The following is an 18512-nucleotide window of genomic DNA, read 5'->3' as shown; positions in this document are numbered from 1 at the left end:
TTTGAAATTTGAAATGTTTACATTCTATTTGTATGTGATTGTTTGCAAAATGATATAAGTATGACCACGGATTACACAATAGAAGACATTTAAAAGATCCGTACATTATTCTAATATATAAAACATTTCACCATTTCCTTTCCATGATTTACAGCGATTTACATAGAATGAACAAGTATTGAAACTGATTTCGGCATTCACAGCATTTCTTCTTCGAATTTATTGCTGAGGTTTCTAAACATGTCTAAAATTCTTACAGTACTTATCTTCATAGGAAAGAATTTGGATAACACACAGTGAACTGTACCGGAAAGCTTAAACCTGATATGATGATACAGTGTTCATATGATATGTTCCTTTTTGTTTGAAATTTGTTTGGTATAATATGAACAAAATGTGACAATTACAAGTTTTAGGTCACTTTATTTGCTCAATTCATGTCTGGTGTGACTAATACCAATTCTATGACGTTCTTTACATACTGATTTTGACTACATATTACTCTGTTTACTTGATCAAGATACATATATCTCGGCGGATGTATCTGGTTATCTCCTCATAGGCACCTGATCCCACTTCTTGTATATCCAAGGGTCCGCCTTTACCCATCTTGTAATTTGTAGTCTTCGTCGGATTTATAAGAGATAGATCTCTGTTCGATATTTTCACTTGCTCATTAACGAAACAGTTGTCTGTCATGGAAACAAGGCTTGTAATTAGTTTATAGTAAGTATTGGTGATGCAAATTGTACAAATTCTGCAGCGTACTACTACACCATTGAAACGGTTTGGAAACGAACGGCTTTATTTGGGGAACGAACGCTGAACGGTTTGAAGGGAACGGTTGTCAGCGAGAAAAGAACACTTTGAGATAGGGACCGAACGGTTCTCATCGACAACAGAACGCTTTGGGCTAAAGTTGGAACGGGATGTTTGGCCGCGATTCTGCATTTCGGAGACTTTTGGTACCTTTTATCCATACATCTATCACGTGACAAAAAATTCATTATCTAAATATTTTTTTTTCAAAGTTTTAAATCTTATTTACTTCAATTTTCATCTTAACAAATAACAGATACAACAAAAAGTGTCAAAATTTCAATAATATATACTTTGAACATAGAATAGATGAAATTTTCAAAACGTTTATTGTCAGCAAGTGAATTGAGATTTTTCAAAATATAAGCATTTGTCATTACTGAAAATTGGACACGGTGAAAAATATTATAACAAGTTTCATCAAGTGAGTATAACCTACAATGCATTTTATATCTATATAGATGGTAAGCTACATCAGAAATAAATACATTTAATGACTTAGTTTTTCTATAGTGTATATGAAAAAAACAAGAGGCCCAGGGGCCTTATAGGTCACCTGAGTATCATGTAAGAACCTTCCAATGTTTGAATTAGGTTTGTGTTTAAATATAAGAATTTTACTTTTGGATGGAAGAAACATTGAATAGCTATGTGGTCAGCCCCGCCTTTGCACCAGAACCCCTGACCCAGGGCCCATAAATTTCAGTTTTGAAAGAAGCATCCTTGATCATCATTATCATACTATTAGTTTGTCTACTTAATACCCAGCAGCAGAGGAGAAGATTTTCAAAGAAATAAAATGCATTTTCACTATATGATCAATACGGCCCCACCCTAATACCAGAACCCCTGACCCAGGGGCCATAAATTTCACAATTTTGAAAGAGGAATCCTTGCTCATCATAATCATGCTATTGGTTTGTCTACTTAATACCCAAGAACAGAGAAGAATATTTTCAAAGAAATAATGCATTTTCACTATATGACTTATAGAGCCCCACCCTAGCACCAGAACCCCTGATCCAGGGGCCATGAATTTCACAATTTTTAACAAGAGGTACTGTGAGCAATGCTCACTAAGAATACCCCCCGCTTACCCCAATCTCCCAAAGGGTGTTGGTAATAGGTATAAACTACCTCTTTTCTGAGTGTTGCTACTTCGATGTCCAGTGCACATGACCTTTGACCTTTTGACCCAAAGTCGATAGGGAACATCTTCATCCCATGGGTAGTCCATATGTATGATATGGTGACTGTAGGTGGAAAGGATAACGCTTTAGAGCCCGGAAACCATATTGCTACTTCAATGTCCAGTGCGCGTGACCTTTGACCTTTTGACCCCAAAATCGATAGGGATCATCTTCATCCCATTAGTAGTCCATATATATGATATGGTGACTGTAGGTGGAAAGGATAACGCTTTAGAGCCCGGAAACCATATTGCTACTTCAATGTCCAGTGCGCTTGACCTTTGACCTTTTGACCCCAAAATCGATAGGGAACATCTTCATCCCATGAATAGTCCATATGTTTGATATGGTGACTGTAGGTGGAAAGGATAACACTTTAGAGCCCGGAAACCATATTGCTACTTCGATGTCCAGTGTGCTTGACCTTTGACCTTTTGACCCCAAAATCGATAGGGAACATCTTCATCCCATGGGTAGTCCATATATATGATATGGTGACGGTAGGTGGAAAGGATAATGCTTTAGAGCCCGGAAACCATTGCGTCTACAGACGGACGGACGGACAGACGGACAACTCGATTCCAGTATACCCCCCACAACTTGTTGCGGGGGGTATAAAGAGGCATCCTTGCTCATCATTACCATGCTATTAGTTTGTCTACTTAATACCCAGAGACAGAGAAGATTTTCAAAGAATTTCTACATTTTCACTATATGACCAATAGAGCCCCACTCTAACACAAGAATCCCTGCCCCAGGGGCCATGAATTTCACAATTTTGGTAGAGGGCTCAATGCTCATTATAATTATGCCCAGAGTTTGGCTTCTTGATGTCCAAGAGTAAAGAAGAAGATTTTTTAAAATTACACTCATTTTGATGGTTTTTGCCCCACCCCTCAGGCCCCCGGGGGGCAGGGACCACGAATTTCACAATTTTTGTTCCCTTCACACACAGATGCTATATGCCAAAATTGGTTGAAATTGGTGCAGGGGTTTCAGAGAAGAAGCTGAAAATGTTCAAATGTTAACGCACGACGAACGACGACGGACAGAAACAGATAGCAATAGGTCACCTGAATGAATTCAGGTGACCTAAAAATCCGGTCATAATGTGTTTTTATTCTATAAAAAATTCTACCATGCTTAGTTTGGGTTCAACATGGAATAATTATTTAAAGATAATTTTCGGTGTAAAAAGATCACGAAATATTGGGAAAAAGTGCTGCGTTTGAACAGCTCTGAAATGTCATAGAGAGAAGCAATATGTTATATGTTAGATAGACACTATATGCAATAACTAAGAATGCTTTTGTGTGTATATTCATCCAATGAATGAATTTATCAATTGTTAAAGTTGCACATATTTCGCATCAATACATTTTACAAAATAATGATCAAAGTTTAAGATATCATAAAACCCAATACAATGTCTCAACAGAAAAAAATATGTTTAACCACAAAGATGAAGAGGTGTATTGAAATATTTCTACCGTCTTCTTCACCCGACCTCGTGGACACATCCTAAAATATGACTTTGCTTACACTTAAATAGTTTACAAATGTTTGTTCACAAAACAGTCAACTACTGGCCTAAGTGAATACAAACAAGAAATATTACAAAAAGTAGTTAATCGTAAATACGTCAATATTGTTATAATCAGTTATTATAACACGTTATTTGCATACAAGTCTTACAAGACATTAATTATTAAAGACAAAAAATGTGTCCTCGAGGTCGAGTGAGTATCATTCATTTTATTATTACGACTCTTACCTTTCTCAAATGTTTTTCGCGCAATATCAACTTTGACGTTTATAATACTTACTGTGACTTCATAGTACTTTCGTGTATGTAGTCGTGCGTTATGTTGCTATGAGAAATAAACACGACTGAAGACCGGCAACACGGTAGAAATATTTTAACAAAGTGTTTAGAGGTTTTTTTCCTGTATTTTACTTCCAAAAAAGATACTTTATATAAATAGATAAATATATACATGCATACATACATACATATATATATATACATACATATATATATATATATATATATATATATATATATATATATATATATATATATATATATCATCTATATATATATATATATATATATTGATCATATATATATATATATATATATATATATATATATATATATATATTGATCATATATATATATTCAAACCAGTGCATAAGTCCACTCGGCCACAACGACTTACGCACTGGTTTGACAATCTTTCTAGGCGGTGGGTGCCGTACGTCACTGGTTTGACCCCGGGCTGGGCGAAAATTTTCAGTACCTAGTTGTGATTATTTAGTGCTTTATATATCAATTAATTGATTATCACATGTATCGTTTAGATCCTAGGGGTAAACATAAGGTTGGGTGTTATAATTGTGTGATTGTGCTTTATATATATATATATATATATATATATATATATATATATATATATATTATTTTTCAACATTCTGTAAATAATTCATGGTATATCTTCATAATATACATGTAATACAGAATTACAGGTCTTTATTTCTTAGAGAGAGAGAGAGAGAGAGAGAGAGAGAGAGAGAGAGAGAGAGAGATGAAAATATTTGGTTCAATATGTTCCAAACGGCATCAAAATGTTTAGTATCACCATTTTTATGAGAAATGAATTGTTGTGTTTCATATTATAATTTAAAAATGATATTGCAAAACGCACACTCAATTTTTCTCTGTACACCTGGCTGTATAAATATAATACTTTAACCAAAGGATGAAAATATTTTGTATAACCTTGTTTTTATCATGGATACCTACTATAAAAGACTCTTTTGTAAAGACTAGTTGACATTTTTTTCTCTGTTCTAAGTAAACTTCAAAATCAGCTAGACATGATTTAACACAATTACATTCCCATATTATATGTTTTATTGTTTCCTCCTCATTGTGACAAAAGGTAGATATTTTTGAGTTCACTTTTTATTTTAAATAAAAATGAGTTTGTTGCTAAAATTTTATTAAGCATTCTATATTGGAACTATTGAAGTTTACTATTTTTTGTTTTTTATGACAGGTATTTTGTGGATTATTTGCACTCAGTATTATCTATTTCTAAGAGTTCACTCGATCTTGTTTTGCCTGTACGTTGTCACAGAGGATTTGTTGTTGAGAAGTTCATAAAAGCATTTGGACTTTCTACATTTCATTACATTGTATATGTTTGACATAATGAATGTATTTGCTAACTTTTTAAAAGTTATGTTTTTGGAAGACGTTTTAATCCAAGTCTTTATTGCATGGATAATGCTTGCATATTCTAAGAAATTGATTTTCACATTCGGATAAGTACCTCAAAAAGTTTCATAGCTAAAAAAGCTACCATCTTCTTCGATAACATCATGTATGTGTCTAATGTTACTGACAAAGGGATGTTTATTAAAACAACGTTTTCCCACCAATATGAATCATCTGGTTATAAAATAGAGCTGTATTTGATTCTGTACCAGCATTTTGTAGTTCAATCCAGGATTTGATTACATCTATCCAAAAGTTGTTTTTCAAGGCTTTCAAGAGCAATTTGACACATTCAATCCCACAAGAAATGAACGTAGTTAGTTCAAAGCCAGGTATTAAGTTTTTCATTCCCCTGTTTGTAGAATTAAGTTGTCGTATCTAGAATAATTTCATTGATGTTATGAAAGATTTTAGATTAATCATCTTTTGACCCCCATCTTCATATTTCTTAACAAGGACATCTATTTTACTCTATGAGTTGAACCATTCCATACAAATGAAAACATTTATTTTCGACTTCTTTACAATAAAACACAGGTGGGTTGAGGATAGACATAAAAATATAATTCAAAAGGAGTAGAACTAATGTTTTAATGACTGTAATCTTGCCAATGGGGGTTAAATGTACCCCCCCCCCCATTGATTTAAAATTTAAATTTCCTTTATCCACATTAAACAAATAACATTTTGAAATTTAAAAAAATGATGAATGCATAATAGGTCAAAATAACGAACGATGATCATTCTCATAACTCCTATAAACAATGCTTAATAGAGAGTTTAGCCAACACTGACCTGGATATACCAGAAGTGGGATCAGGTGCCTAGGAGGAATAATCATCCCATGTCAACCGTTCACACTCGCAGTGAGCCCTATATCTTGATCAGGTAAAGGGAGTTAACCGTAGTCAAAACAATTGTGACAAAAACGGTTTAACACTTGGTGTAATACACCTCAGAAAATATTTGATACAATAATAGGTTTTGGCACAGTAGATTGTTATAAAGACAACAGAATTTGTAAAATTCTGACTCCAAACGAGACTATTGAAACACATGCACCATCAACTTGTTTATTTGTAACCTCGATTCAAAAGCTAATTATACGCATAACAACCTCCTGCGCATCGAATCAATTTAGAGATATAAACACCATGTGTAGGTGATAATGGAATGTTGCTACATGAATATGGGAAGTTGAAGACAGGAAGCTGAAGTCATAAGGTTGCGTTGTTAGTTTTCTGTTAACATCTATTTTCAATAAAATATCTCAGTATGAAGCATAAGTGGAATACTCTGCGGTGCCTTTTGTTTCGAGCTCATAGGGATATATCCAATCGACATATGAATGAATATCATTATTGTCAATAATTTAAACGTCTTCGATACATCTAAATGTCGAATAAATCCTGCTTCAAAAGAATATGAAAACGGATTAGCTAGCAAAATAGCATAATTCTTGTCTATGGGAATTCCAACAGACTGTTGGAAATTCTGATAACCAAAGACTGCAATGATAATGTGAATGAGAAATTCCAGCATATTTTTATTTCAACTTCAGGGTTCTTGTGCGTGAAATCAGAGTTGTGTTTAACAAAGACATTTTTCGGATGATTGATCACTATATATGAATCTTTCTGTTTTCCATTTTTTGTGGAAGAAGCAACTGTCTATGATGTCAAATATTTTAGTCTTTAATCCTTCGTGAAGAATGGTCGAATACAGTCTTGGATCGCGTACGTTTTAATGTTAATTTGAGAAAAGCTTTGTGATTTCAAGTTTACTAAACGTTCTTTACATTGTTTTTAAAATCCACATTTGGTTTACACCTCTTCTGACATACAGTACGTTTCCAACAGTTCCACAGTACGTAAGAAATGTCTCCTTCACATCTGTTAATATTTTCGCGCAAAGATAGAGGCTTAAAAGACCAATTCCTGGATCCAGCAATTTATCTTTGTTTGGGTTTGTTTTGAAGTTAAGGAATCCAATATTTGGACGTTAGCACATATTCACCCGACCCAGTGACTGATATATCAAATGTCTCTAAAACTAAAGCATGGTTTAGAAGAGTTTCATATTTTGAAATGGCAGTTAAAGTATAAGTACTATTACGAAATAGGGGAATGAATGCAAAGTTCGTTTGAAATGTAGTTGCAATAATGAACCCTACCAAGAAAATGTTGTTACAAGATGTGTCAGCTGGAACCAAAACATAGTTCTCAAGTAAAACTTATACGAGACCAATTTTGATTCACCAGATGCGCATTTCAACAAATAATGTCTCGTCAATGATGCTCCACCGAAATGTTTCAAATGTTTGAAATCCGAAATAACAATAAACTTTATGCGCTAATATAGGGAAAAACCGAGTGCCAAAAAGTGGAGTCAAATTCGTCTAAGGATAAGAGCTATGCATGATGGAGATAATGTACCCTATCTAGATCATTTATCACTTCTGGTTTACTAAACACAGAATAACATATAATGTGTACTTTTATATTGTTTATAAGATAATTAGATAAAGCAAATGTATCATTGGAAATCATTACAAAATAAACATAATCCATATACGATCTTCAACTAAATAGATCAGAAATGGATATTGCACAATGCCTAGTAGTGAAAACACGATACACTTGAGATTGAGAACAAAATATATTACTTACTCTATAAACTTTAATTTAAGCAGAAAAATTAAATAAAAAACGTTTTCGAAAACAGCGCTTAATTGTAGCGAGCATAAAAGCAAAGGGGGGTAACCCAAGTAACAATTATTTAATTAGAACAATAACGCGTTTAACTTCATTTAAAAACAATCAACGTTTTAAGCGACAGAAAACAGTAGGAGGATTATGGAGGCAGGTACTGAAGCATTTTCAGAAATTCCCGGTCCTAATGGAGATAAAATGTTGATTTACGGCATTTTTGATGTAGAAAACTGCTTTAAAACGATTTCTGAAATCTAAAATCCCGAGGACTTGGCAATAAAACGAGAAAAGCAGAACCATTATCTTCCGACGTATTTCAACGACTTATAGATGCTAAACAGATGGGAAACGGTAAAAAAAAAACTTACTTCAGTATAAGGTAACATTCCCTAAGCAAAGAAATAGCAGCATCAGATCTGTAAATAGTCCCGTTCATACGATGACGCCACGTAAACAAAGTTCTACAACTCTTACAAATTATATGAAATAATGAAAACAGGCGAGTTTGGTAAATCCGAAAAATGAATTAAAATAATTCACTTATTTCCAATTTTAGTTTTAATTAGCAACCCCGTAGGAGCTGCGTAATAGTATATACATGTACATGAACAACACAACGATAGATATGACGAGTTTCTCAGCCAAGCAGTTCAGTTAATTGAAACCTCTAGATTCTAGACCACATGAGGGGATGTCCATAATTAATCATCCAATTATCGTGACCAGCAATGGAATAAAGCTACAAAACCCAGACTTTAGCATGTTTCAAAAAGCCAATAGTACTCGGAACATAACCATTAAAGTAAACTCACTGAAGGATTAAAATAGTCAAATATCGTTGTACTGTATACCATGTATTTATGTTTGGGTCAATACCCCCCCCCCCCCCAATTTTTAAAATGTTTATCAACTTGTTGTGTTTTAGGTATATGATATAGGTATATGATATAAACAATATCACACTCTAATGTTGATATCGGACCTGGGATTGCCCCTTGAGTGATCTCGGGGCCAATCCCAGGTCCGAGATCAACATTAGAGTGTGATTTTCTATATTTCTGATTTGACGCCCGTGTATTACCGTGCGAAAGTAGAAAATGCCATATTTCATTGCTGACATGTATGTTTGCTAACCCAGTGCAGATGTCGATTTTCAGAGTATTATCAGATAATTAAATTCCATTGATTGATGAAAACTTTTGACTTGGGGTACCCTGTATGGATAGGATGACAAGCGATAAGCATATAAAACACAATTGCTATTAATTGGTACTATCAAAACGTTTTAAAGTGTAGATAAACGTAAATCAAAGTAGGTGAAATTATTTAGATGAATTCCTTGGTATACAAATAGATTAGTGCTATGCTGGTCTGTACACATTGGTTCTTTATGGAAGAAATGTTTACAGAAAATAGGTAATACATATCATCTACAAAATATGTCAAACAACATTGTTAAATTTATCACCTATCTTCATTCTGGTTATTCTTGCATTTTTGGTATTCGACCAAAACAAGGTTTTTATTGATATACTTTATATATTACTGAAAAGAGCCGCCAAAATTGACATGAATCTAAATGTAGCTCAGACTCCTACTGTTAGTATTTTTGAATTAGTGTACGTTCTTAGATAGATGACTGTTCATGATTTGTTTTACACATAAAATATTTGGGCTTCCTTTCAAAGTTCTGAAACGTATGGTACCAGAATATATGAATGTTTCAGTGTTGTCTGCTAAGGCAGTACAATTGCAGCAACAACTAGTGTTATAGGCGTTTTATAGTCTTGTTTAGAGTCGACATTTTGCAAATCATATGGCCGTTAGAACGATCTAGTTTGCCAATAGATCATGTCATTGGGTGAATCTGAAATGTTTCATACCAATTAAGTATATAGATCTTTAGACACCAATTTTGAATAAAGGATTGTTCCGTTTACCCGATCAAGAGATAGGGATCACGGCGGATATTACCGGTCGACAGAGGATGCTTACTCCTCCTTGGTACATAATACCACCTGGTGTTTTCAAGGGATCCATGCTTGCTCTACTTTTGATTTTGTATTTTTTGAAGGAACGGTAAAATTGGTCGTTGTTCGTTGTCTTCACCTTTTTACAGATAAGGTGTGCGAAAAGTATAAACTGAATTTTATAAACAATTCATATTCTGTAATTTTATGGAATTAAACAAATATAACGCTCTCTTGCAATCTTTAAATCAGCATAATTTTCACCTTTTCTGAACATACAGCGGTCTGGTTTATGTTTAATATCCACTATTCCACTAAAGTGACTCCAACGTTCGTTGCTCAAGCTTGTAACCTATACAAAATGCTTGCTACGTTTATGCATTATACAACATAATGCATCAATGACACAATAACCTATGCTGAATAACATAGTACATGATGTACTTCGTTTCCCGGATCTTTGTGATGAAGTTATGCGTGATAAAGCATTATTTCTAGTAGAACACATTCTTGTCAATAACATTTTCAAGATTTTGACATTATTGACACTTGAAAGTACCAATTGAACATACCATTTTTAGCTCACCTGAGCTGAAAGCTCAAGTGAGCTTTTCTGATCACCCGTACTCCGGCGTCCGTCCGTCCGTCTGTCCGTCCGTCTGTCCGTCTGTAAACTTTTCACATTTTCAACTTCTTCTCAACAACCACTGGGCCAATTTCAACCAAAGTTGGCACAAAACATCCTTAGGTAAAGGGAATTCTAAATTGTTAAAAAAAGGACCAGGCCACCTTCCAAGGGGAGATAATCAAGAAAAGGTAAAAATAGGGTAGGGTCATTAAAAAATCTTCTTCTCAAGAACCACTGGGCCAGAAAAGATGAAATTTATAGATAAGCTTTATTAGGTAGTGCAGATTCTAAATTGTTAAAATCATGGCCCCCGGGGGTCGGATGGGGCCACAATAGGGGATCAAAGTTTTACATACAAATATATAGGGAAAATCTTTAAAAATCTTCTCAAGAACCACTGAGCCAGAAAAGCTGAGATTTATATGAAAGCTTCCTTATATAATGCAGATTCTAAATTGTTAAAATCATGGCCCCCGGGGGTCGGATGGGGCCACAATAGGGGGTCAAAGTTTTACATACAAATATATAGGGAAAATCTTTAAAAATCTTCTTCTCAAGAACCACTGAGCCAGAAAAGCTGAGATTTATATGAAAGCTTCCTTATATAATGCAAATTCTAAATTGTTAAAATCATGGCCCCCGGGGGTCGGATGGGGCCACAATAGGGGGTCAAAATTTTACATACAAATATATAGGGAAAATCTTTAAAAATCTTCTTCTCAAGAACCACTGAGCCAGAAAAGCTGAGATTTATATGAAAGCTTCCTTATATAATGCAGATTCTAAATTGTTAAAATCATGGACCCCGGGGGTCGGATGGGGCCACAATAGGGGATCAAAGTTTTACATACAAATATATAGGGAAAATCTTTAAAAATCTTCTCAAGAACCACTGAGCCAGAAAAGCTGAGATTTATATGAAAGCTTCCTGATATAGTGCAAATTATAAATTGCTAAGATCATGGCCCCCGGGGGTCGGATGGGGCCACAATAGGGGGTCAAAATTTTACATACAAATATATAGGGAAAATCTTTAAAAATCTTCTTCTCAAGAACCACTGAGCCAGAAAAGCTGAGATTTATATGAAAGCTTCCTTATATAATGCAGATTCTAAATTGTTAAAATCATGGCCCCCAGGGGTCGGATGGGGCCACAATAGGGGGTCAAAGTTTTTTTTTTTTTTTTTCTTTCTTTTTTTCGTTTTTTTTTTTTTTTTTTGATATAGTGCAGATTCAAGTTCGTTAAAATCATGGACCCCGGGGATTGAATGGGGCCTCAAGGGGGGCATCAAAGTTTTACATACAAATTTATAGGAATAATCTTTTAAAATCTTCTTCTCAAGAACCACTGAACCAGAAAAGCTGAGATTTATATGAAAGCTTCCTGATATAGTGCAGATTATAAATTGCTAAGATCATGGCCCCCGGGGGTCGTATGGGGCCACAATAGGGGGTCAAAGTTTTACATACAAATATATAGAAAAAATCTTTAAAAATCTTCTTCCCAGAACCACTAAGCCAGAAAAGCTGAGATTTATATGAAAGCTTTCTGATATATAGTACAGATTCTAAATTGTTAAAATCCTAGCCCCTGGGGGTCAGATGGGGCCACAATAGGGGATCAAAGTTTTACATACAAATATATATGAAAAATCTTTAAAAATCTTCTTCTCAAGAACCACTAAGCCAGAAAAGCTAATATTTACATGAAAGCTTTCTGACATAGTGCAGATTCAAGTTTGTTCAAATCATGGCCCCTGGGGTAGGATGGGACTACAAGGGGGGATCAAAGTTTTTCATACAAATATATAGGGACATTCTTTTAGAATCTTCTTCTCAAGAACCACTGAGTCTGAAAAGCTGATATTCACATGAACAGCTTCCTAACATAGAGCAGAGCTAAGTTTGTTCAAATCATGGCCCCCTGTTGTAGGATGGGGCCACAATAGGGGATCAAAGTTTTACATACAAATATATAGGAATTTTTTTTAAAAAAATCTTCTCAAGAACCACTGAGCCAGAAAAGCTGATATTTACATGAAAGCTTTCTGATATCGTGCAGATTCAAGTTTGTTCAAATCATGGCCCCTGGGGGTAGGATGGGGCCACAAGGGGGGATCAAAGTTTTACATACAAATATATAGGAAAAATCTTCAAATATCTTCTTCTCGTGAACCATTGGGCCAAAGAAGTTCACATTTACAAGAAAAATTTCTGACATAGTGTAGATTCAAGTTTGCGAAAACTATGGCCTCCAGGGGTAGATTGGGGCCATGGTAAGGACTACGGTTTTACATGCAAATATATATAGAAAGTCTTCTGATATGGACCAAGGTGACTCAGGTGAGCGATGTGGCCCATGGGCCTCTTGTTTCTTCTTTTCAATCTTTAGGCAGAGCAATGATTACCAATGTAAATAGATTGGTTTCCAGGTTTATGGGCTTTATAAGACTTACGAGATTGATCACTGTTCGTTATCTTCATCTTTTCATATTTCTAACGTTTCATTTGGTTGACGTTTCCAATTCTCTATCTATAGTTTGTTGATCCAAAGGTTGAGCAGAGAATAAACGTAGCTCAAGACTCCGGTATACGAAAATGAATTTAAAGGCCAGGCCCCGGGATCATGAAACTGTCTTAAAGTTAAGTCAAAATTTTGACTTTAAATTAAGATTTGAACTTAGCTAAGATTGCCGACTTAAATGGATCACAAAACGAACTTAAGTAAATCTTAACTAAGATTGTCTTAACTTAAGTCTAAGTCTAGAATCTTAAATTGCTATAGCAACAAGGAACTCTTTTTGCGTAGAGGTAACAAAAAGATATAAAAAATAAATTACTTAAACAACATAGTCAGTGTCTAAAACGTCTAGTTTATGATCACTAATGCTGACGCAGGCACATACATGTACCAACACCCCCCCCCCCCATTTTATTAAAAAGAAACTTATTTTCGTTATTACATGTACATACATATGCATACAAATTTTGATGTATTGACCCCGTCGCCTCCCTCTTTCTAAAAGTAGTAATGAATGAAAGTGGAAATGTAAGAGTGATTGAAGCGATAATTTTATTAAATTCAATGCCTTTATTTATTTTGTCGACTGTGTGCGTACATGTAGCAAAGAAGGATAACTCTAATTAATTTCAAATTCGGGCTCGGACTGCACATTATTCGTGTGCAAATGCAGACTGCAAGTAATGATTGTTTTCTTCTTTCACATTGTCAACAAACTCAGTCAGGTAAATACATGTACTTTTGTAGTCGTAACTTTTTAGTGAAACGGTCGTATGTGTACGTGCTACTTTCACATTTAAATCTACTTTACGAACTACGATCAGGCAGTGAAACGCGGACAATCGGGCGATCAATCCTGCGATATTTTGATCACATAAGAAGTCATATTTATGCTTATATATTTGAAAACGCCCGCTCTCAATTTTTCTGGACTAGCGGTGTTACTTTTCGATTACATGGATTTGACTTCTTTTCCTGTAAACAAACTTTTTATGTCAATACTCTGCTTAAAGAAAAACATTTTTTTTTCATTATATGATTTTCAACGTCAAGATTCTGTTTTCGATCTACCGACAGTCTATTGTTTCTTAAATAAATGATTTGTCCGCTTCATGGTAGGGACAGACATCTTCAACGACGGACATCGCGTTAATTTTCTCTTACTCGCCTCAAAAATGCAACCAGCGCGGCCATTTTGAACGAACTTAGCGATAGTCTTAGAAAGTTAAGACAGCTCCAAGGCAGTCTTAAAATTTAAGACAAAATACCAATCTTAAGACTAAGTGATTTTTTTTGTGATCCACTTTAAGACCAGTCTTAAGATTTAAGTGCAACTTTATTGATTTAAGACAATCTTAAAGTTTAAGACAGTTTCATGATCCCGGAGCCTGCAGTTGGGTATAAAAGCAGCCAATCGGTGAAAATGGTGGAATATATGAATTTTCTGGTCACGTTCAGATTGCAGCACTTATTTTGCAAAAATAATGATTAAGCTGTTGTACTGAAATTTTAAAATGGGTATGCTTGTTCCCCTCATAACTGTGCATATATTGGCCAGATCTATTTTAGATATAAATTCTCATGAAGTTTTAATTTTGGCCTAAAAAATCTGAAGCAGGGCTAAATTTGTATTTCAAATTAGAAATTGGCAGTTTGTGGGTGTGATTATCTTTTGTTATTGTTTACTCCGGATGTTGACTCACATATTGCACGAGCATGCTTGTCTAGTTCTAGATAAGAGGGATTGCACCAAGGGAAACATGTAATCAAATCACTGTACAACGTGGAAAAAAAGTACTTACTCATATATCATTGGTAAATCCAGATTTTATTTTTTAATTATATATAATCACATTCCTTTAAAAAAATTGGTTAACTTTATAAAAATTAACTCATTAGGACTGTTCAGTCTGATCGTTGTTTCAGAGTTTTGCAGGATTCTCGAAAATTTTCAAGCATGGTGTTTGTTTGATTAAGCAACAATCTCTTAGGCCAGTTGTGTAACTCCCATTGTCTCTCATCAATGATGACAAATATGTCCAATTGTTCAACTACCACTCTAAAATTACTCTCAATCTGGACTCTTATGTGTGGACATTACAATGTCAAAAGAGACAATCACAGATAGTAGGTCTCCAAATATCATAATAGACAAAGTGTTTCTTAATAATCCTTCAATGCACATGTCCTCCATTGCACAGCTACAATTTCCCCCAAATTCTTCTCATAATTGAAAGGTACCAAGAGGAAAATCATAAGTATTAGTATATCAAATATACCAATATTTGTGTATATTATAAAAAAAAACTACATGTTTTAAAAGACATGGATAAAACAATGATGAATTCATTTTGTAGTTCCTAGGGTGAAGTTTTGTTAAAGTAAAAACATATCCTTTCAGTGCCTCACAGATCGAGCAGAGTGGTAGAAAAATGCGGGAAAACTTTAGTTTATTTTGATAAATCATGCCAGTCTCCCTGTTCAAAATATCGTCCGCTACAGAGCACGTGTAGAGTCGAACATCAGACTGCTGCTTATTCTGGTAACACTGCTAAGCCCTGCCCTCTTGCCATATATGCTTAATTGCTGTAGGGGTGTAAATTTTTCTAGGTTACTCCCGGCCTTTAAATCTAATATGAAGGATTGTCTGGTGAGCAGTGAATCTGAGAAATATTTTTACTGTTAAATCAATCATTATTAACAGAAAGTTATGTGTAACGATAAATCGTTGACCAATTTATAAAATGCGTACATGTGCTTGTTTGTTTTGTTGTTTTTTCTTCTAGATCTGCTTGGATAAAAACAAGAAATGGGAAATGATTACAGTGCAGGTAAACACTTTTGCAGATACATCCAAACACGAGAAAAGCACAATTTGTAATTTTGACAGGTTTTGTAGAACGCCAATATCTGTTGAGTTGCAGCTGCGTTAAACCATGAAATGATTACAATAGTACAATCATGTTTATAAAAATAAAGCACAAACATCTCATACCCCGATCCACAGAAGTTTGTGATCCTGTATTTTGATCATTGCAATGCACTAGAATACGCTCCGCCCACCACAACGATCCTCGGACAAATATCGAACATCCGCAAAATCTTTTGTAAACACAGAAATGTATCGACCGTTCACGCCTTAATAATGGAGTATAAACCTATCTTTTGGATGTGAGCAATGATTAAACATTTCCCCTGGAATCTGTAAATCAGACAGTAGATAACCAAACAAACTTGATGGGGTCAAATTCACATAATTTCCCTCAAACAAAGATAAGCTACACGTGCAGAAGAAGGGTATGCCGTGGATTGCCTTATGTCACATGCCTCAAAATCAGTTATATGTCCACAGCATAACGAAGATATGCATTCATGGATTAAGGTATTGTGTTTTATTATCTATTGTAGTGCACAAGCCTTTACACGTCAGACACATATCATCGTTTTCAGTGGGATTTGCTGATACAAAATCTTTAATGTTCATGATTTGTTTTGCCATTCACAAATGCTTCAGTTAAGGGGGGTGAGTGGGTTAGAGAAATGTATTATGTAATGTTTTCAAAAAAATAGTTGTAAGGAGAAAATGGGGTGTATGCGTACTATATAGTCACGGTACATGCTTGCTAAGTTTTAAGAGGCTGTCTACGATAGAACCATGCAAAACCAAAAAAATATTATGGAAGGTGTTGTCAAATTTTCAGACCTTTTTATGATATTTCAGAAGTATTTTACTAGTTATATCGTATTTTGTGGCAAAATCGATGAGTACCTCCCGAACTAACACCTAATGGGCCGTTCTATTTTTAGCACAATGTACACATCAATTTCACGCAAAAATGGTGTATTTTCAGCTAGTCATTAGAATATCAAAAGCAGAATAATCACATATAATTTCAGTTCCGCATAGTCTATTTGAACGGTATCTTTGAATTGGTGAACATAACTTTAAAATTCATTCTCCAGATTTAAGTCGTATAGTGTTTGAACTAGTAAGATTATGTAACTGTCAAATTAAATGCTATTTTTAGTGAGTCATAAAACCCCAAGAAACGCTTAAAATAAATAGTTTCGTGGTTTAAAACACAGAATTATGCATAAATTATCACTACTAAACGGGAATTTGGTTGCAAATAAATAGAAAGTCATTTATTTGGGGTATGAAATTCGGAAATTTTATCAAAAAATTATCTCCCTTTGTGGAACTCTCATGGGAAGAAGGTAAGGAAGAATGATTCATAAGGCAGATGACAACAACATGGAGTGGGTGGAAAGTGATGGAAGATGAATTTATAGCCTTGGTGAAAATTTCAACGAAAGAGGGTGTTTATTTACATCAGGATTGCAAGAAGTATACTTCAGCACAATTGAGATTTTTAAATGTCCATCCGAAATTGTGAATTCCAGAATCTTTGTTCACTGCACAGCTGGTGTGCATTAACTATGATCTAGACTTAACAGACATCATCATGCCTATGCCAATCATGGACATTGACTTTGAATAAAGAACAACATGTTGTCACCCATTACATGACAAATCTAACTCAGATGTGATAGAAGGGGGGGGGGGGGGGGGGGGGGGGGAGGGGACTCCAAAGCCGATAGATCTGTCACATTGCTCAAGCTGACAACACATGTTCCATTGATTCTGGTAAGTTAAATTGTTTTTATATCTTCATTGTTTTTATATCTTCCTTCACTAACAGATATTGAAAAATGCACTTATGCATAAATACTCATGAATGAAATTTTTAAAATTTTACGTCTATTTTTCTATTTGAAATTTTTAAGATATCAATTTGCTCAATGCACATGTTACATATTGGAATCAAGATAATTTTAAATAAAATGAAATGTCATTAAATATTTATGTATGAGTCTATGGAGATTTTTGTGAGATCTGTGATTAATGAATTGAAAATCAAAAAGAAGTAAGATTTTATTAATGATTCTGTTATTTACATTGTATCATGATTATTGCACACTTAAAATAATAAATGCAGGTTTAGGTAATGTGAAATGCTTCTAATCACTTTGAAACTTTCCTGTGATTTCGATAAATAAAATTATGTTTTATGTAAGACAACAAGTTCACATTATAGATGTAGCATATACCATATGTATATGTAGTATTGTATATCAGTGTAAGAAGGGGGTGGGGACACAAAATGGTTCAAATCTTTGTTCCAATGCACACTACCCCTCACATTTTTTATTCAAATCTACATTAGTAATTTCAGAAAAAGTTTGATACAGATATTCTCCCTACGTTGAATTTTTTGTTGAAATAGGTCTTCAAATTTGTGTGATATTTTACACAATTATGTTAATTAATACTTGATTTTTTGTAGAATTGGTGATATATTTTATGTAAAAGTTATTGAAATAATCAA

The 18512-nt window shown here is 34.4% G+C and overlaps 1 protein-coding gene across 2 annotated transcripts in view; it reads left to right on the top strand.

Moving 5' to 3' along the window:
* The window catches only part of LOC125675361 (reticulocyte-binding protein homolog 2a-like), a 150442-nt gene that overhangs the window by 1361 nt on the left and 130569 nt on the right, over window positions 1-18512 (top strand). Inside the window, exons 4-5 of one of the 2 annotated variants that reach the window (XM_056160538.1) lie at window positions 764-965; window positions 15909-15953. In XM_056160538.1, coding sequence (XP_056016513.1) covers window positions 15932-15953 — 22 coding nt within the window. In that variant the 5' untranslated portion in view covers window positions 764-965; window positions 15909-15931. The remainder of the gene's footprint in view (window positions 1-763; window positions 966-15908; window positions 15954-18512) is intronic. The other variant, XM_056160537.1, reaches the window with a different exon arrangement.

The sequence above is a fragment of the Ostrea edulis genome, chromosome 3 (genome assembly GCF_947568905.1).
Source record: "Ostrea edulis chromosome 3, xbOstEdul1.1, whole genome shotgun sequence".
Classification (NCBI taxonomy): Eukaryota; Metazoa; Mollusca; class Bivalvia; order Ostreida; family Ostreidae; genus Ostrea; species Ostrea edulis.
This window is presented reverse-complemented; position numbering and strand designations above follow the sequence as displayed.